General features: G+C 51.9%; 2 protein-coding genes across 5 annotated transcripts in view; one reads left to right on the top strand and one right to left on the bottom strand.

The window, feature by feature from the left end:
* Positions 1-11,298, top strand: part of FGF22 (fibroblast growth factor 22) — a 25,102-nt gene extending 13,804 nt beyond the window's left edge. For 3 of the 4 annotated variants that reach the window (XM_008168869.4, XM_065578590.1, XM_042861889.2), the window contains 2 exons: positions 1,889-1,992; positions 2,481-11,298. In XM_008168869.4, the coding sequence (XP_008167091.2) occupies positions 1,889-1,992; positions 2,481-2,675 (299 nt within the window). In that variant the 3' untranslated portion in view covers positions 2,676-11,298. The remainder of the gene's footprint in view (positions 1-1,888; positions 1,993-2,480) is intronic. The other variant, XM_042861888.2, reaches the window with a different exon arrangement.
* RNF126 (ring finger protein 126) overlaps positions 10,545-17,521 on the bottom strand; it is an 18,193-nt gene continuing 11,216 nt past the window's right edge. The window contains exons 4-9 of the mRNA XM_005281059.5: positions 16,847-17,091; positions 15,730-15,798; positions 15,570-15,639; positions 14,219-14,312; positions 12,016-12,131; positions 10,545-11,771 (exon numbers count right to left, since the gene is read on the bottom strand). Coding sequence (XP_005281116.1) covers positions 11,622-11,771; positions 12,016-12,131; positions 14,219-14,312; positions 15,570-15,639; positions 15,730-15,798; positions 16,847-17,091 — 744 coding nt within the window. The 3' untranslated portion in view covers positions 10,545-11,621. The remainder of the gene's footprint in view (positions 11,772-12,015; positions 12,132-14,218; positions 14,313-15,569; positions 15,640-15,729; positions 15,799-16,846; positions 17,092-17,521) is intronic.

The following is a 17,521-nucleotide window of genomic DNA, read 5'->3' on the forward strand; positions in this document are numbered from 1 at the left end:
TCCTGTCCGATGTCGACAACATCGATACATTTCCGCCAATTTCGTCGAAGCCACAGTTCCTGATGGAAAACTGGCAATGGAAAACGTGTAAGCAGTTCTACTGAACACGCTGTCAACTCTCTACCCACGAGGCTGGGGCAACCCAAGGAAACTGGATTACCCTCCCTTAGTGCGTATGGCTCAACTCTGTGCCATGGGCGGGATCGGATTGGAAGGATGAAGGCCGCAGAGCGGAGCTCTGCAAACCCAGTCTCCCCCTCCAGCCCAGTATCAAAGGGTCTTTTTGTTTTGTATTGGGACTGGAAGGAGAAACCTCTCCAGGCCTGGAGGAATTGAAAGGACTCTCTGCTGTGGGCAGGGACTCCCATTTTGCACCTAGTATGATGGGGCCCTGGACTATCACAAGACAAATAACACAGCACCCATGCAGTGTTGTCAAGCTCTGAAGCAGTGTAGGGCTTACCTTGGCATTTCTCAGTGGACTCATTTCTGATCTTACACTGCTGAAAACCGGGCGTCACTCCATTGATCTCCATGGAGTGACTCCAGATTTTCACTAGAAGAACCAAGATCAGAGTTTGGCCCAAGAGGTCCTCAGTGAAAGTGCATCATCTGTCCCCACTGCACTCATCTACGGCCCAAAAATCCCAACATGGCCAAAGTCTTCATTTAGATTGAATCTTTTTGGAACACGGCTTTCTTCATTGTGTGTATGGACACCTAGGAGAGTGGGGCACCGCTTTCTGATTGGGGGATCTTGGTGCTCCTGCAACACAACCAATAATTAGGAGGCTGTGTTGCCCAGTGCCTAGCGCACAGGACTGGGAGTCAAGAGACCTGGGGTCTAGTCTCATCTCTGCCCATGACCTTGCCAGTCACTGCTTATCTCTGTGCCTCAGTTTCATCTCCCACCGGTTGTCCATTTAGATGGTAAGCTCTTTGGTCATGCACTGCTGGTTATTCTGCCATCCCTCCTTAAAGCTCTCCTCGGCCAGGGAGTTTCAATGGAGCAATTTACAAAAACAACAAGGAGTCTGGTGGCACCTTAAAGACTAACAGATTTATTCGGGCATAAACTTTCGTGGGTAAAAACCTCACTTCTTCGGATACATCGAAGAAGTGAGGTTTTTACCCACGAAAGCTTATGCCCAAATAAATCTGTTAGTCTTTAAGGTGCCACCAGACTCCTTGTTGTTTTTGTAGATACAGACTAACACGGCTACCCCCGGATAATGGAGCAATTTGTAACTCAGTCACTTGTTGGTTCACTTTCCAGCCTCAAGTCACTCCCCTGTCAAGCGACACGGGCAAGGGAATATCTTTTATTGGACCAGCTTCTGTTGGTGAGAGACACAAGCTTCTCCGCATAAAGCAACGCCTTGTTAGTCAGGTGACAGCAGCGGTCTGTCTCTCAGCTTTCTGGCGATGGGAGGCATTCAATTAACTCAAGCCTCCTACGGACTGTTACTGGGAAATCAAAGGTCAGGCAAGCTGAGGGAGCGATAGGAAGATGTTTTGCTACCGGCAGCCTCATTGACAAAGGTCCAACCAGAATCATCCACACATGGGTGCCCTCGACAGATTCCAACCTAGCTGACTGAACTCTGCCTCCCTTGAACGGATTGGATGAAAGGCTTCTTAGGTATTGAATATAGTATTGCTGTAATAAGCTGCTAAATGCTGCCACCTTCCACCCCAGAGGTGGCTGCATTTCAGTGGCAGGCAATGCGATGCCAAAATGTGTCTCCACGGGGGCTTTGCTGGCTAACGAAATGAAGCGCCTTGGGCCCTGCGCCATGGCAGCCCAGCTGTTTTCCACATGCACTTGCAGCTGTTTTCCACACCCACTCTTCCGATTCAGTGCCCTGAATTCTCTGTTTCCCCGCAGGCATCCTGGAGATCCGGTCGGTGCGAGTGGGCGTCGTAGCCATCAAATCCGTGCACACGGGTTTCTACCTGGCCATGAACAAGAAGGGGAAAGTATACGGGTCGGTAGGTAGCAAGCTGTTTTTCCCTTCTCCTCGGCCCTCCTTACAGGACGCTCTGTGGGGAGCACGGCTTGTGGCTTCGTTCTGGACGAGGGATCAGAGTGGTCGGCTGGAGAATTTGGGATAGGAGCTAGCAGGACCCTGTTCAGCCCAGCCCGGCATTCAGGACATTGTGCCTGATGCTGCTAAGTCAGGGGGCGGGTAGCTGCTTAGAGACAGGCAGCGTGCTGCTGGAAGGAAGCCCTCACTGCTGGGGGCCGGCAGCACATTGCTAAACGGATGCACACGTTGCTCGGAGTCTTGCTCTGTTACACCCCACTCCCTTCCTGGAGCTGGAACTCTCCGGCTGTAACCTCGGAACTTCATTCCCGGCCAGGAGCTGGGGATATAACCCCAGACTCTTGAGGTTCCTTGCTCTAGCCCCCCCCCCCCCCCAGTCAGAAGACACCCCCCAGCCGCACCGCACTCACGGCCCCGTTTCTGTCTCCCCAGAAGGAGTTTAACCCCAACTGCAAGTTCAAAGAGCGCATCGAGGAGAACGGCTACAACACCTACGCCTCGCTGCGCTGGCGCCCCGGGAACCGCCCCATGTTCCTGGCCCTCAACGGCAAGGGCAGGCCCAGGCAGGGGGACAAGACGCGGCGCCAGCACCTCTCCGCTCACTTCCTGCCCATGCTAGTCTCCTGAGCCGCACGCAGCCGCCCTGGACTGAGGCGGGTTGGGGGGTTGTTTTCTTTAAAAGGACTCTTTGTGCTATTTATTATTTTTTGGAATGAAAAAGGAGATGGGCTCTCCCCCTGCCCCGGGAGCGGTGAAGGATTTAAAACTGCTACTTGGAACTGCTCTCCAGTGAGCAGCGCTGGACCCCCCCCACTGGGCTAGAACTGACTCCCCGTGGACCCAGGAAGTGGAATCATCCTGCGTGTGTCACCCCGAGCGCTGGCAGCTCCCCCCCCCCCCCCGCGATCTATGGGCATAATGCTCCAACCATTGTTCCCTCAAAAGACGGACCACGGCTGAAGGGAGGCTGAGCCACCCAAGTGGGAACGGCCAGACACTTTGGGGTTGTTTTTGTTAAATGACGTATCAATGCACATGTATACAGTGTCTGTCTATAAGCGGCCAGGCACATTAAAGCCCTGTTCTGTACTTTTACAGTAGCCATGGGGCTGTGCCATTGCAGGAGGACGAGGGGTAAAACCTCTGTAGTTTTGCTCTTCTGGGGTCTCTGTGCTGCATCCGCTTGGCTTTCCCAAAGCTGAAAGCGCTCGTCTACAACTTGCGCCTTTCCCAGACAGAGCGGACGTCAGCCAGCTCTGGAACACGGCAGCTAGATGGGCACAGCCGTGATTGCCTTCGCTACCTTGGTCAAGGGCGTTGAGATCTACAGGTGCAAAGTATTAGCTAGGTACAGCACCGAGACCTGTGATGGAATCGGTCCTGAAGAGCAAAGCTAAGAGAGAAGGAAACAGGGCACAGATGGTTTGAAGAGAACCAGCGGCTCCTGCTTTTCTGAATCCTTGTCTTGTCTCCCCCTTTCCCCACCACCAAAGGGCCGATAGGGCTTTAAAACAGCAGAGCACCTGTCCTGCGATGCTCTTTCACAGCACCATGAAGGACGCCCCGTGGCCAGCGTAGAGCCCGGCAGGGGTCAGACTGACAGCACACAGGCCCCAGTGAGCTCACTTTTCCCGAGGACGTTGGATCCAGACAGTAGCCCAGTAAAGGGATCAAGACAATGGAGCCTTTCGACCCTTTATAGGGCGGCTCTGACTCGCCACCTAGATCCTCGGGACTCATGACCACCACTGGGCATTCCCCAGTAAGGACCTAAATAGGTCAGTGCTGGGAGTGGCCAGATTTGGTCCAGGTGATGAGCTGGTCCCAGCAGTCAGAGTAGGGTGGAAGGGGAAACAGATACGTCCCGGTGATCCCATTGATACAGGTGCCCCTCTCCCCCCTCCACAGGCAATGAGCTGAGAGAAAGTGAAAGCCATGGCTCCATTCAAGCTCTTGTCAAACAGCAGGAGACTCCATCAGGGAAGGGTCCTCAGGAGACTGCTGGAGCCAGAGAGACTGTGCAGAGATAAGATAGTGAGAGAGTTCGGGGTCCACTCACAGCCAGACTAGTCCCAGGAGGCCAGGGCAAGGCAGCCTGCCTAGCTCAACAACGGTACTGCAGGGGCATCTCACTTCACGGCACCGATAACGTTCCCAGAACAAGCTTGGACTTCATACTCCTCCTCGGTTCCTCCACAGATAAGGACAATCAGAGGGAACCAAAGGGCTCCCAGGTGCTGAGAGGACTGTGTTCTCGGCATGTGTTCACCAGGTTACAGCCCAGCCTGCAATCCCAGCCCTACGCAGTGGATTTCAGGCAGGGGAAACAAGGCCTGCCACAATGAAAGCAAGACACCCGTGCTTCCTTCTAAGCATCACTACGCAAGGAGTCACCCTGCTGCTACCATCTGTATTCGGGAGGAAATTCCCTTCTCCGCACTTCAGCAGCACGAACCAGGGCAGTGACTGGATTTCCTATCCCTCGCCACCCGGCAGGAAGAACAACTTCTCACCCAAGGCCTCCGTGCCGGAGCAGCGGCAGACTCTGCCCTTCCGGTTGGGCTTTCTGGGTAGGCGCAGGGCACGCCAGCCGGAGAGGGGGAGCCAACGAGGTAGGTCTGAAGCCAGGTGGAGAGAGGCGCTGATGGGTTCTAACTGCTACGAAGCGGCGGTTCAAAGCCGATCGCTGTGTGCGCGCTCCTCGTACCTGCGAACGGCGCGTGGGTGCCAGCTCAGCTCCGCTATTACATCCAGCAGGCGCTTGCCCCCACACGCAGTGCAGCACGCTCCCGCTCGTAAGGCCGCCCAATCACTTGGGAGTCTCCGCATCTTCAGCACGAGGAAAACACGTGCCAGTTGCTCAGGCGCCAAGCACTACGGAACGACTTGGAAGGTGGGCTGCAAACCGACGGGCAACCCAGATCCTGCACTCCAGCTGTGACCCTGTTGAGGAAAGGAGTTGTGATGCAGCCGCCCTGTAAGGGATTATCATCTGGGATACAGGAACATCGACAGGCTCCAGCTGAGATCAGGACCACACTGTGCAAGGTGCTGTACATACAGCGACATCCCTTCCCCGAAGAGCTCACAATCTAAATAGACTGGACAAAGAGTAGAAGGGGAAACTGAGGCACAGAGCGAGGACGTGACTTGCCCAAGGGCACACAGCGGGTCAATGGCAGAGCCAGGAGTGGACCCCAGATCTCCTGACTCCCAGGGTCAGAGCTGTAGCCTCTACACCAGACCGCTGCTCCAGCCTGACCAAGACATTCCGATCTTGGGTGTATACTAGACAGGCTCCCCTCTGACCTCTCTCAGGTGCAGCAGACACACTTCCTCCTTTGTGCTGGTAGGTGAACTGGCCTATCTTCATTTTACTGCTGCCAGCTTCTCACACCGGGGCGTCGGGCTCTGCCCAGGACATCAAAGGCTCCACTGTGGAATCAAGTAAGAACGGCTGCCTGTTCCTACTCACTGCGCTTCCACCTGAAGCAGCCCCTCCCGGAGCAGGAAGAGAAGGAGGAAGGTATAAGAGGGGAAATCCCTAGCTCTTTAGAAGGAATCAAAGTCAAGCTCCAAGGAGCAGCCCAGTTTCTCAGTAACTAAATGAGGCTAGTGGACTCAAGCCACCCCATCAGACTGAGACAACAGCTTCCCGAACACAGCAGCATCCTCTTACAGTGCGGGAAAGGCCACCTGTGATCCCGTATGGAGCTCCTGATCTCACCCACTATGAGACAGTCCAGGAGATCTATTCGCCCCCACTCCCCATCTCAGGGATTAATGTTGGAGCGCTGTTCTGGCCAGAAAAGCTTCCTTCTCCATGAGACCCAGAGCAAAGCACAGTGGGATGGAAGCTTTAGATTTTATTAGTTGGTTAGATCCCAGGGATTCAAGCCCCCAACCAAAAACAGTTCCAGGAAGTGCCTCATTTTGCACCTCACCCTGTGTATGGCATGCAGGTGTGCTGGTCTGAGCGACTTCCATAGCCCCATTACTGAGCACTCGGGTAATCTGACCTCCTCCCAACACCCCTCTGAGGTAGGACAGTGCTTTTACCCCCAGCTTACAGAGGCAGAGAGATCAAGGCCCAGATCCCAAACCTTTAAGGATCTGAGCCCAAGGTGTGTGGCACAGCAGGGAATCGAACCCAGGTATCCAGAGTCTAAGGCTAGTACTTTCGCCACTGAGTCATGCTCAGTGTGTCTGAAGGCAACTCGGTCCTTAAAGGGGCACAGGCTACAGCGCTGACTCGTTTCCTTTGAAGAAAACAACCGGGTGAATGTAGCGATCTCGCCGCTGGCTGGAACCAGACATAGCACAAGCCCGGAAGCGTCCCACACTTCCGGCCGTGCCCAGTTCTGCAACACCCGTGCTGAGCCAGGTTCTGGAGAATCAAAATTGTGCAGAAACCATGACTTGTTTGCTTTGTCACCAAACCAGCTTTAGAATTGGTCTGTGTTCAGGGGAAAAGCTCCCGCATTAACCCCGTGGTGCCTCTTGCTAAAGAGAATCAGGTCTCACACCACCACCGTTAGCCACAAGGGCCTGGAGAGGAAACTCTTGGGAGCTTTCTGGCAGTTTGTGAGACTGTGTGTTTTACAAACATGAATGAATGAAGCCCCCCTATACCTGTGTGGAGTCGGGAACATCCCTGTTTTACAAGTGGGAAGACACAGCAAAGGTGTCCAAGGTCTCAGTCGATGGCAGAGTTGGGTACAGAACCTACCTCCCTGTCTCCCAGGCCTGTGTTTTAATGACGAGGTAAATGCTTCCTTCTGTCCATCCTGGGTCTAAACCCACTCATCCTCAGAAGCAAGGTCCATGGGCTATGAGAGAGCTGGCCCTCAAGCAAGGCAGCGCGGGTGACAAAATTCCTGCCTCACCAGCCAGCTCAGGACGTTCCAAACAAGCCACCGACCCTGACGCCCCGTCCCGAAGATTCCAGCCTTTTGAAAGCTCAAAGGAACTTCCCAACGACACATGTCCACTTGGCAAGCGCGATGGGAGAAACATTCCAGCACCGCTGCTCAGGGGTAGCTTCCCTGGATTAGACCCTGGTGTGAATCCCAGGCATGCTTTCGATGGCCACGCGCTGCACGCACAGTTGGGCTTTTTCTCCAAACGTTTTAGCAGCTCCGTCCTCTAGCAAAATGATCTAGTTTTTCTTCCGAAACAGTTTAAGAAGAGGCTCTAGACAAACATCCATCCTCCCTTGGATGATCTTAAGACACAGCCCTGTGCTTAAGGGTTTCCTTAGACTCCCAGTAGCCTCAACAGCATAGCTGAACTAGGATCAATCAATGCCCTGCACGTGACAGAGCATAAAGAACTGGAGGGAACGAATACCCTTCTGGACTGATTTTCTTAAGGACTCAGCACCGAGCAGCATCCCATTGAGAACATCTGACCACTTGCCTAGATGGGAGCAGAACTCTTTGGAAAACCTCGTCCTTAACGGGAAGGGGTTATGATGTCATGATCTAACTCTCTGGGAGGATGTGGGGTCCCCACTCCTGATTTGAGGCTTTGGGTGCTACCACAACCATCACCACTGCATGTTTAGACACCCCCTGGGTTTTCATGGCACCGGTCCCTCCTTTATGTCAGTAACAAACTTGAAGTTGCGCGTCCTCCACAAAGCAGGGCTAGAACCATCTTGCCCTAATGCATCTTTAACAAATCTATAAAAGGCAACATATGGTGCAGAAGGCACCTCTGCGAGTATCTCAAGAAAGATGCAGTTGAAAGTCGTTGAGGTGTCGGAGCGACCGTCTAAAGGAGATACCCGGAGTACCATACCTTCCTTCCCACCCAGAGTTGTCAAGTTAACATGAAACAGGTCAAAAGATTTTCAACAGCACAAGGCAACTGAGAAGCAAGCCGAGAGGGTTTGAAGCGTGTGGCAATCCAAGTGACCCAGCTGGCGTGTAACAGCCAGTTTGTTTTATGAAGTGTCGCTGGAACAGAAAGTACAGCGGCAGGATTGCTCAAGTCATCCTACCAGCCTCTCCCATGGCCCCACTTCACAAACTGGACTGTCAACAAGGGGCCAGCAGCCAGAGTCTACCAGCTCCTCCCCCTTTCCACAGCGCACCGGCTTCCTGATTGCATTCTCACCCTTTCAGAGCACAGCCGAGTTTCTGCCCTTGAATCCTAAAAACAGAGACTGTCCTAAAAGCCAACCAGCAATGGCGCCTTAGGACAACAGGTCAATTTAGAGGAGTCACCAGCATCGTAGCCCGGCAACATTAAGCAACGGGAAACCGGTGGGACACAGGGAAACTCCAGATTTAGTATGAAGCAGAACAAACCCAAACAGTCTGGGTAGTGGAGCTAAGCTGGAGAAGTCAAGGAAGGGTCCATAGGCTGATTTTTCCAGGAGATCCAAAGACTCAGAACCCAGATAGTTAGGTTTTGGTTCTATCTGTGTTTGCCCCAATGGAAATACACTATGGCGGGGAAATATGGAAGGCAGTCACTTTCATATGGATCACCCTAATCACAATGGGGTGACTCGATGACTTTGGCCTTTGTCACTACACATCCTATAGCAATAGTGTCAAACATATAGCCCCGAGCCAGCATGGTACGTTTATGTGGCCCACCTGGAGTCTAAACTTTCATTTTATAAAAAGGTTTCTAGCCCCCCAGTTATGAAGATAACCTTCCAAACGTGCACCAAGTGGAACTGAGGCAGTGGTGTCTGCCTGAGTCTGCAGCAAGCCTGAAACAATGAGAGAGGTACGTACTTCCTCGCTTACCGTTAACCTGACTGGGGCGATAACGCACATGACCAACGACACTTTAGATGGCAGGGTGAACTATTTCTGGTTTTCGCAGATGGGAGGAGGGGAAAAGGAATGGGAGCTGGCTCCACCGGTGGGGGACTGGAAGTTACTGAAAGGGAGGGAAAAGAGGTGACAGACTGGAGGAGAGATGGAGAAAGGTGGCTGGAAGAGGAAGAAAGCCAACCGGTCTTAACCAGGAGCATATTTCCCTGAGCACAGCAGCAAGGGCAGAATAAAAGTTTAGTTACAACATAAAGGCATCAAGTATCGGGGGGCAGCCGTCTTAGTCTGTATCCACAAAAACAATGAGGAGTCTGGTGGCACCTTAAAGACTAACAGATGTATTTGGGCATAAGCTTTCGTGGGTAAAAAAACCACTTCTTCAGATGCCACAACCAGATTGTTTGAAACCTCTGGGCCTGTTGCTCCACCTGCTGGCAACACACAAAACTGCAACGGTGAGTTTGCAGGGTATAACAGCTTCGTCCTGTTAAAAACCTCACATGACTTGGGGCTAGTCCACACTACGGGCCGGCGCAACCCATTAGGTGACCTAGGCAGTCGCCTAGGGCGCTAACATTTGGGGGGCGGCGGCCAGATCTTCGGCCGCCCCGGTCATCGGCGGTATTTCGGGGGCGGGACCTTCCGCCGCCTAGGGCAGCAAAAAAGCTGGCAGCGCTCCTGCCACACTACAAAGGCTTTGGGCGAAGTCCCCTAGGGGAGATGCAGCTTATACCAGCAAAAGGAGTTCTTCTGTTAAACCATCTCCCCGAATGACATTAGCTACACCAGAAAGAGTCCCTTTTGCGGTATAAGATGTGTCTACATAAAGGGTTTTGCTGGCAAAGCCACGAGTTAGGGGGGGTGATTTTTTCCACACTCCTGACATAGCTACATTGGTAAAACCTGCCAACCTGGCCTTGGAGATGAGAGAATGCTCATGTGCCTTGCCACACGGTCCCACCCTGGAGGAAAAGGCTCTCGCTGCAGCGGACTCCTTACCCATCTTCCTTTCCCCGTACGCTTCTGTGAAGGCCTTCAACACACATTGCATATCACACACCCATTGATCTTGGCTAAGACTCCAGGATTCCTTCTAAGGCAAGACCATGTCAGTGTGGCCAGCTCTCAAGAGCAGATTTTTTGAGAATCCACCACTTGACTCCAGAAATAAGCTTCTACCTCTCACCCTGAAGACACATCATTCAGCATCTTCTGTGGTCCGACAGCTAGATTTCCCACCTGGCTCTCCCTGCTGACTGGGCAGCCTCTGAGCTCAGTTGGAGCCGCACACCCATAGTGCTTCTTTGGGGTCTTCCATGGGATCAGTTGCTTCACTTAATCCTCCACCTACAGCTTGTGTCACAGCCTCTCCTTTACCTGGGGCAGGTACCTCTATCCCGCAGGCAGGCCTGGAAAACCCCCATCTCCACCGGTTCCTACTACGGATGCCTTCAGAATCACACCATCCGCCACTGAAGCTGAAGTTTTAAAGTGATCAGAACAGTAAATGGAATATGTCCTGCCCCCAACCCATGAAAACGTAACTTTGAGCATACGCGCGCTGACTTCCTCCCTCCAGAATGGATCCGATTAAAAAACCTCATACCAAAAAAGCCCCCCCGATCAGCAGGACAAAAGTTCCCCCCACCCCCCTCCCCCCAGCAAACCAACTCTTGCAAGGAAACCGATTCACAAGCTCCTGGGAATTTTTAAAGCAGCTGTATTTTGAAGTAGCTGTGAAATACATTTTTCTCAAGCGTCCCTTGCTCTGTATTTGATCTGATCCCGATGGTGTTTGGCTGGTCCTCACTCTGGTACAATTCCAGTCCTGCAGCCAACACTCCGCATCCAGGGTGAGAGAAGGGCAGGACTGCAGGGATTGGCAGGAGGGGTAGAAATACAAAAACCGAACAAGGATGCTGCAGTTTCTATCCCGCAGCCGACAGCGCTTGACGATTTGCAGGCTGGCAATGTACACGGGCGTTGGTCAGTAGGAACCTAGTGCTAAAGAAGTCACCGTGTACCAGCCTATGGCACGCTGGGGAGGGAACGAGGGCACAATGATCTCAGGGCAGGCTGCCCTGCCGCTGGGAAGGTATAGTACAGTACTCAGACGAGCTTACCCTGTATTTATCCACAAATCATGCATACCTTTTTGTTGAGCTGAAATGTCCATTTATTTAACAGCAGTAATAATTTAAAATTATAAAAACCCTTTCGGTGTTGACTATGAGAAGGGTGAAGTTATAAAGAAAACAAAAAGGGACTGTGGCAGGGGAGGGAGGGATAGCTGTCTATTCCAAGAGTTCACATTTTCTGTGGCAACTCCCCCACCCTCACTCGCCCTCCCCACTTGGAAATCCTCGGAGCAAACCAGATTTTGTTACACTGTCATTTTAAAGGTTTTAAAACGTCAAAGCATAAGGGATGGAGGAGCGGGGGGCAGAATATAAAGAGCGGAATCTCAAAACCATACAAACCACCTTCCCCCACTTGGAGTCGCAGCCAATCGCTCAGCACCTTGGGTTTCCAATCTGTGAAGCTTAACGGCCTTTCACGGCAGTTTTAAGAGTCCACGCGGCGACGCGATGAATTCAGAGAACTTCCCCCCACTGGAGAGCCTGAGGTGTCTCGTCTCTGAAGAACCAGGGGCCTCGTGAGGGAATTTCTGGGTTTCAGTTCCCCCCCTTGCTCCGCTCCGGAAGGCCCTTAGTTGCTTATGTTGGCTAGGGAGGAAGGGCTATGGACAGGGAACGCGGGACAGGGGCTGGGCTAGGATTCATGAGTTGTTTGACGAGTTTTCATTACTTGGTGAGCTGGAGGAAGAGGAAGACGAGGAGGAGGAGAAATTCATCCCCGTGAGTCCTGGGGGATTCGTGGCAGTGTTTTGTCCACTTAAACTTTTCCGGCACACGGGGCATGTGTCGTGCTTTGGAGATTAAAAAAAAAAAAAAATGCAGAGAGAAAGGATTAGACATAGGACATGGGAACAGTGCGAGTAACAGCTGGTCACGCTGCTGACAGCCTCCTTCTTCAGAGGCAAACGGCTGCTCACGCTCAGGCATCATCAGGATATAGAAATATTTGCCAATGAGAACAGTATAATGGAACATGTCCAGAGTCTATAATATTCCCCTGGCATCAAAGGGATCCCGCACGCTGGTGTAACTCACCTGTTCCAGCCAAGGGACTATACAGCCATTGTGGAATAGATGATTGCAGGGTAATTGCCGGACATTTTCACCAAGTGTGTAATCCTCTTTACATACCGGACACTCGAGCCCGGAACCTGCGAGTCACAAAAACACAAAGCTATGAATCAAGAGGGCTGACGGTATTATTCTTTCCCCGCTTGGGAGCAGAATGAGCGCTGGCTTTCCCTGCCATTTCAGGAATCCGTTCAGAGCTGCCCAGCTTTGAAAACTGCCATGGACGTGCTCCAGCTAACCCGACTCTCTTTATTCTTGACTTAGGTCATCTGGTAACTGGCCTTTCTCAGTCTCCCCAGCACTGGGGAGAAAGCTACTGCCTCCAGAGCGTCTGCCACTTGGGATAGCTGCCTGTATCTCTCCACCTTACTCCCAAATTCCTGACCTATATTGTCTCTCTTACTCCCTTCCGCAACACGCTGCTGCCAGTGTTTCAGGTGTAGGCTTGGAAAGATTCGATTTTTTTTATTTTTAAATGCCAATGTCATCGTACACACAAACCCACGAAAAAATATTTCCATCAACAATCATCAAAATGTACACACCGGTAAAGAAAGAAAAAGGCCATCTGAGAACCTATTAGAATTTGAGTGAAGGAAACGTACCTGGCACATTTTGACATATGTGGTCGACAATTTGTATTTTAACAATTACAAAACTAACTTTGTGACTCTCAACGAATACTGTCATGAAATAAGTATTGTCCAATCCCTCCCATCATTCCCCCATTGTGAAGACAGAAATAAAGAAAAAGCTTAAAAATAAACACGGATAGTATAAAAACTAAAAATCAAGATCTGCCAAGCCTAATTCTGTATTAAACCTAACAGAGTCAAATATCTATTCCTGTAAGCCAGTCTGCCCAGCATTTTACTATGCACTGCTAGGACAGCCAGCAAACACTGCTCCCAAGAGATGTTTACGCGCAGGGGCTGCACCAGCGCTGACCGTTTCAGGAGAATTTCACAGCTGCAGCCCCACCGGGTGCATTTTTACGGCTGTCTCATCTAGCAGAGAAAGTGGCAGAGGCTTGCAGACTGACCGGAACCTGACTACAGGTGTCAGATGAGGCATGAAAAGAACTCGACGCTCGCACACTCTGGTTTGGCCTCGGAGGAAGCAAGGGACGGATCCGGTTCCCTGTCCCCAGAGCTCAGTGGAGGTGGCAGCAGCGGGCTGAAGGAGTCGGCGGACAGCGGCCCGGCTCTGCCATGGAAGGGGCACTTCTCCCTAACAGGAAGCCGGGCAGCACGAGGGGGCTCGGAGTGCACCGGGAGCCCACGTTGTGCTGCTGTGCAGATAGGGGTGGGATACACATATCACAGCACAGCAGGGGGACGATGCTGGCTTAGCCAGGCAGGTGGGCTGGATTCCTCCCCCGTCTGCCTGCCTGCCAGGAAACTCCGTGGCCAAAGGCGCTCGGGCTGTCTGAAGCTGCTGCCAGGCAGCCGAGCTCCCTGCAGGGGCATGCCTCAGACTGGGCTCCCCGGTCCTGTAGGAAGGAGCCCCAGCAGAGTGAGACGTGTCATGTACCACGTGCACCCAGCAGTGGCATGGACAGAACCTCCTGGGGGGTGAGTGGAGTGCGGGGGTGGAGACCAGACCGCATAGGGCTCCTGGCCCAGAGTCCGGCACAGCGTGTGCGAGAGCCGTGCTACCTGAAACAAAACCCATGGGCCCCACCCAACTACAAGCATTGGGTCAGGTATGAAAACTCCTCAACAGGTTTGGTCTGGGCTTTAAAATGAAGCTTGAGCTGATCTCGACGCAGTGGTAAGCATGCTGCCGGCTGTTCTACACCACCACTCCTACCAGTGGCACTACAGCGGTGTGAGATTCCCCTAAAAAGCGACAATGCCCAGGAGATAGTAAAGACCTCTCATTTCCAAGACAGTCCCCCAACTTCTCTGCTGGCTCCAACGTTTATACGCGTCTAGCTACATTAGCTTCTAAAACTGGGGCAGTTAACTCCCTAGTGCAAATGTATCCGCTTTACAGTGCTTCCGTTCAGGCAGGCGTATGAGAGATGCTGTGCCTAGTTCTGCCTCTGGAATTCTTTAGTCCTACGACAGATTAGGAGCCAACATGAAAATCCCAAGGGAAAAACCACATGAAAGCTTTGCAAAGCTCTTCATTGGACGACTCGCTGAGGAGGCAGGGGACGTACCTACGTGTTCCTCTGTTATCTGAACGGTGGGGAGCGCTTGGATCTTCTCTTTGTCTGCTGGAGGCGGCCCAGTGTTTTCAAATTGATTTAATAACTGAAAGACAAAACGCCATGCAGTACAGGAAAACGACACCGGCTGGATGGTACGCAGGATTTGTTAGGTTAAGGTATTGAGACATCTAACCCAGTGTCCTGTCACCTGCTTCTACTGCTGGCTAAACTCCTGATGCTTCAAATATTAATTCCCCACCACGGAGCTGGGCAACTTTGCAGAGCTGCGCCGAGGAGAAAAATTCCATCCTGATCTCTAAATGGACCAGCTGACAACCCTCAGCATGAGATTTAACATGCGCATAGACGGCGGGGACCACGAGTCTTGAACCCTGGTCCACAGGGCTCTTCCAACCTGCCACCCAGGGACCTGCTAGCAGTTGCCAGAATCGAAGCCCCTGGCCGAGGACTCCAGTCCTGGAATCTGATTGGCAGAATGCTGGAGGTCCTGATTGGTTCACAACTTCTATATAAACCCAGCGCAGGAACAGGAAGTTGTGCATGCAACTGGGATCTCCCTGCTTTGGACTGCTTCCGAATTCCCGACTCCTGCTCCAACCACTAGGTCTGACCGCCCATGCCCCAGTCATGACAATTCGTCTTAGAACTCTCCAGCAGTGAGTTCCACTTGCCGAACACATGCTACAGGAATGATTTCCTCTTAATGTTTTTAAATTTAAAACATTGTTCCTGCCACAAATTTAATGGGTGCCTTTGTTATCGGACAGCATGAGGAATATCAGGAGCAGAATCAAGTGCGGCCCTCTCTTCTACCTTCCTAAATCGCCAATGGCCATAAAACAGGTTGTCATCTTGTGGCAGACAGGAGAACATGCTTGTCTTTTGGAATCACAACCACGCCCCGAATGAAACATGTTTCTGGTCACATTGTTCCCCCTAGGTGCAGATCTTGGGTTTTCAAATACATTGCTTCCTTTAGGAAACAGTTACTGAAAAGCCTCATTCCAGGATAAGCCACTGCAGGGGAAGTAAACAGAGCGCTCCCTACCGGTGCATTTCAAGACACACGAATCATGCAACATGAAACAAAAGACATTTTCCCTGGCAATGGAGTGCAAACCTAAGCTCCTTGTGTAGACACTTTTATACACATTGACTCAACAGTAGGGTTTGGAGGCGTACTGGACTGTAAGTCCCCACTAACCAAGACAGATGTCAGTGCTACCCCTCTATGGAAGGGAGAAGGGTAGCTTCTTAGAGAAAGGCCTCCACTCCAGGACCAATCACTGCACACGAGCAGCCCCCAGTGGCATACGCATAGAACAGGTGCCAGTTTTACCTGTGTAATAATTGCATCCAAGCCATTGGCACCCCAGGCATAGTCCATTGGATTCGAATGCAAGACTCCCCTTTAAGAATAAAGACAACAGGGTGTTAGTCTCCACTGGGACTACACACAACCAGACCTTTAGGTAGAGTAACCCGTAACTCCAACTCACCAAGGGCCTAGTCCTAGGTTTGGTATTGTTGTAGGTGCAATAATGCCATTGACCAGCTGCTGTATAATTCTGAAAGACAGCAAAATCAAGATCAAATAAGAACTAGGATACACTAAATCCCACAAACAGCCCGGAAGTCCAGAGTAGCTAGGAAATACTGTGGTACCATCAGGGGGAACGAAAGGTAAGACACGGTATCCGGCTTAAGATGCAACTGCATCCAAGGGTACGTCTACACTACCCGCCGTATCGGCGGGTAGTGATCAAGCTATCAGGGATCAATTTATCGCGTCTAGCGTAGACGTGATAAATCGATCCCCGATCGCTCTGCCACCAACTCCGGAACTCCACCACGGCGAGAGGCAGAAGCGGAGTGGCGGCCGTCGATCCCGCGCCGCGAGGACGCCAAGTAAGTGATTCTAAGTCAATCTAAGATACATCGACTTCAGCGACGCTATTCTCGTAGCTGAAGTTGCGTATCTTAGATCGATTCCACCCCCCGCAGTGTAGACCAGGCCCTAGTGACCACTTATTTCTTGCCACAGAAAGAAGTCAAAGGATTTTATTCAGAGAGGAACATTTTCCTACACAAAGGTGGGAAGTGGACAGTGTCTCTGGGATCCTACTCTTTAGCATAGGCCTAGGTGGCAGCAGCATTTCCGACTGCTGATTGCAAGGAGCGGAGAAATTCACCAGGGATCGGACACATCAGCTGGGTTTCATGCTGCTTTGCCCACAAGGGACCAAGCTCAAGGAAAAGAATCAGGGCAGACAGATGCTTACTCAGTCTAGGGCATCTTTTAGTTAAAAGCTCCCAGGTATATTCCCTACTTTGGGGTATGACCTATTGTAGAGTACAGGTAAACCATGGCCAATTTCACTCAAGATACAGGCTTGAAAGTCCGGCTGAAATGTTATCTTCCAAAAGCAGCTGTTTGCATGGAAAGTAAGACATCTGTGAAGGAGAAGAACGCGACACAGGAAGTTTTTAGTGAGGGACTAGTCCTCGTGAATGGAGAACACAAACAAATGTTATGGTTCTCAGCTAAACCCCTTTAAAAAGAAAATCAAGCCCTGGTCACTGAGCAGAGCCTTAGAAAGCGAAAGCACTTCTCACCCTTCTAGCGTTGGGACTCCCTCGTGCCTGCCAGTGGCACGCCGTGCAGTGAGGCGGGCTCGGGGCTGCCTTGCGCCATATCTGTGCCGAGACTGGTGCTCTCTGTCCCGCCGGTTCTCGGCGTCCCTGTTGTCTTCAGATTGGCCACTGGACCCAAAGGCAGGAAACTCAAAGCTGTCATCAAAAATCCCAAAGGCAAACTGGCCATAGCCCTGTGGCAAGGTGAATAAGTGCTGATCCACGTTCTGTAGTGAAGGGAATTCAAGGCAGATTGGTCACAAGGAGCGAGCCTTTACTTCTACTAACAATATTCAGGTCCCAACAAAGGCCTCGGTGATGAGACAAAGCCAGACTCTGCAGACAGCCTCCAGCATCACAGCTGAGGGCTCTGTGCTGAGAAGCAGCTCTGTAATGAGCAGACAGCATCGGCCGAGATTAAATTTAGGAAATAACCATTATTTTTCTGATACCACTGTGTGGCACTGAGGCTAACTGGTGATTCTTTAAACCAGAGGTGGGCAAACTACGGCCCGCGGGACCGTCCTGTCCGGCCCTTGAGCTCCCAGCCTGGGAGGCTAGCCCCCGGCCACCTCTCCCGCTGTCCCCCCTCCCCAGCAGCTATGCTGCCGCGTGGGCAGCACTCTGGGTGGCGGGGTTGCGTGCTCCTGCCGAGCA

Source organism: Chrysemys picta, chromosome 25, assembly GCF_011386835.1.
Source record: "Chrysemys picta bellii isolate R12L10 chromosome 25, ASM1138683v2, whole genome shotgun sequence".
NCBI lineage: Eukaryota > Metazoa > Chordata > Testudines > Emydidae > Chrysemys > Chrysemys picta.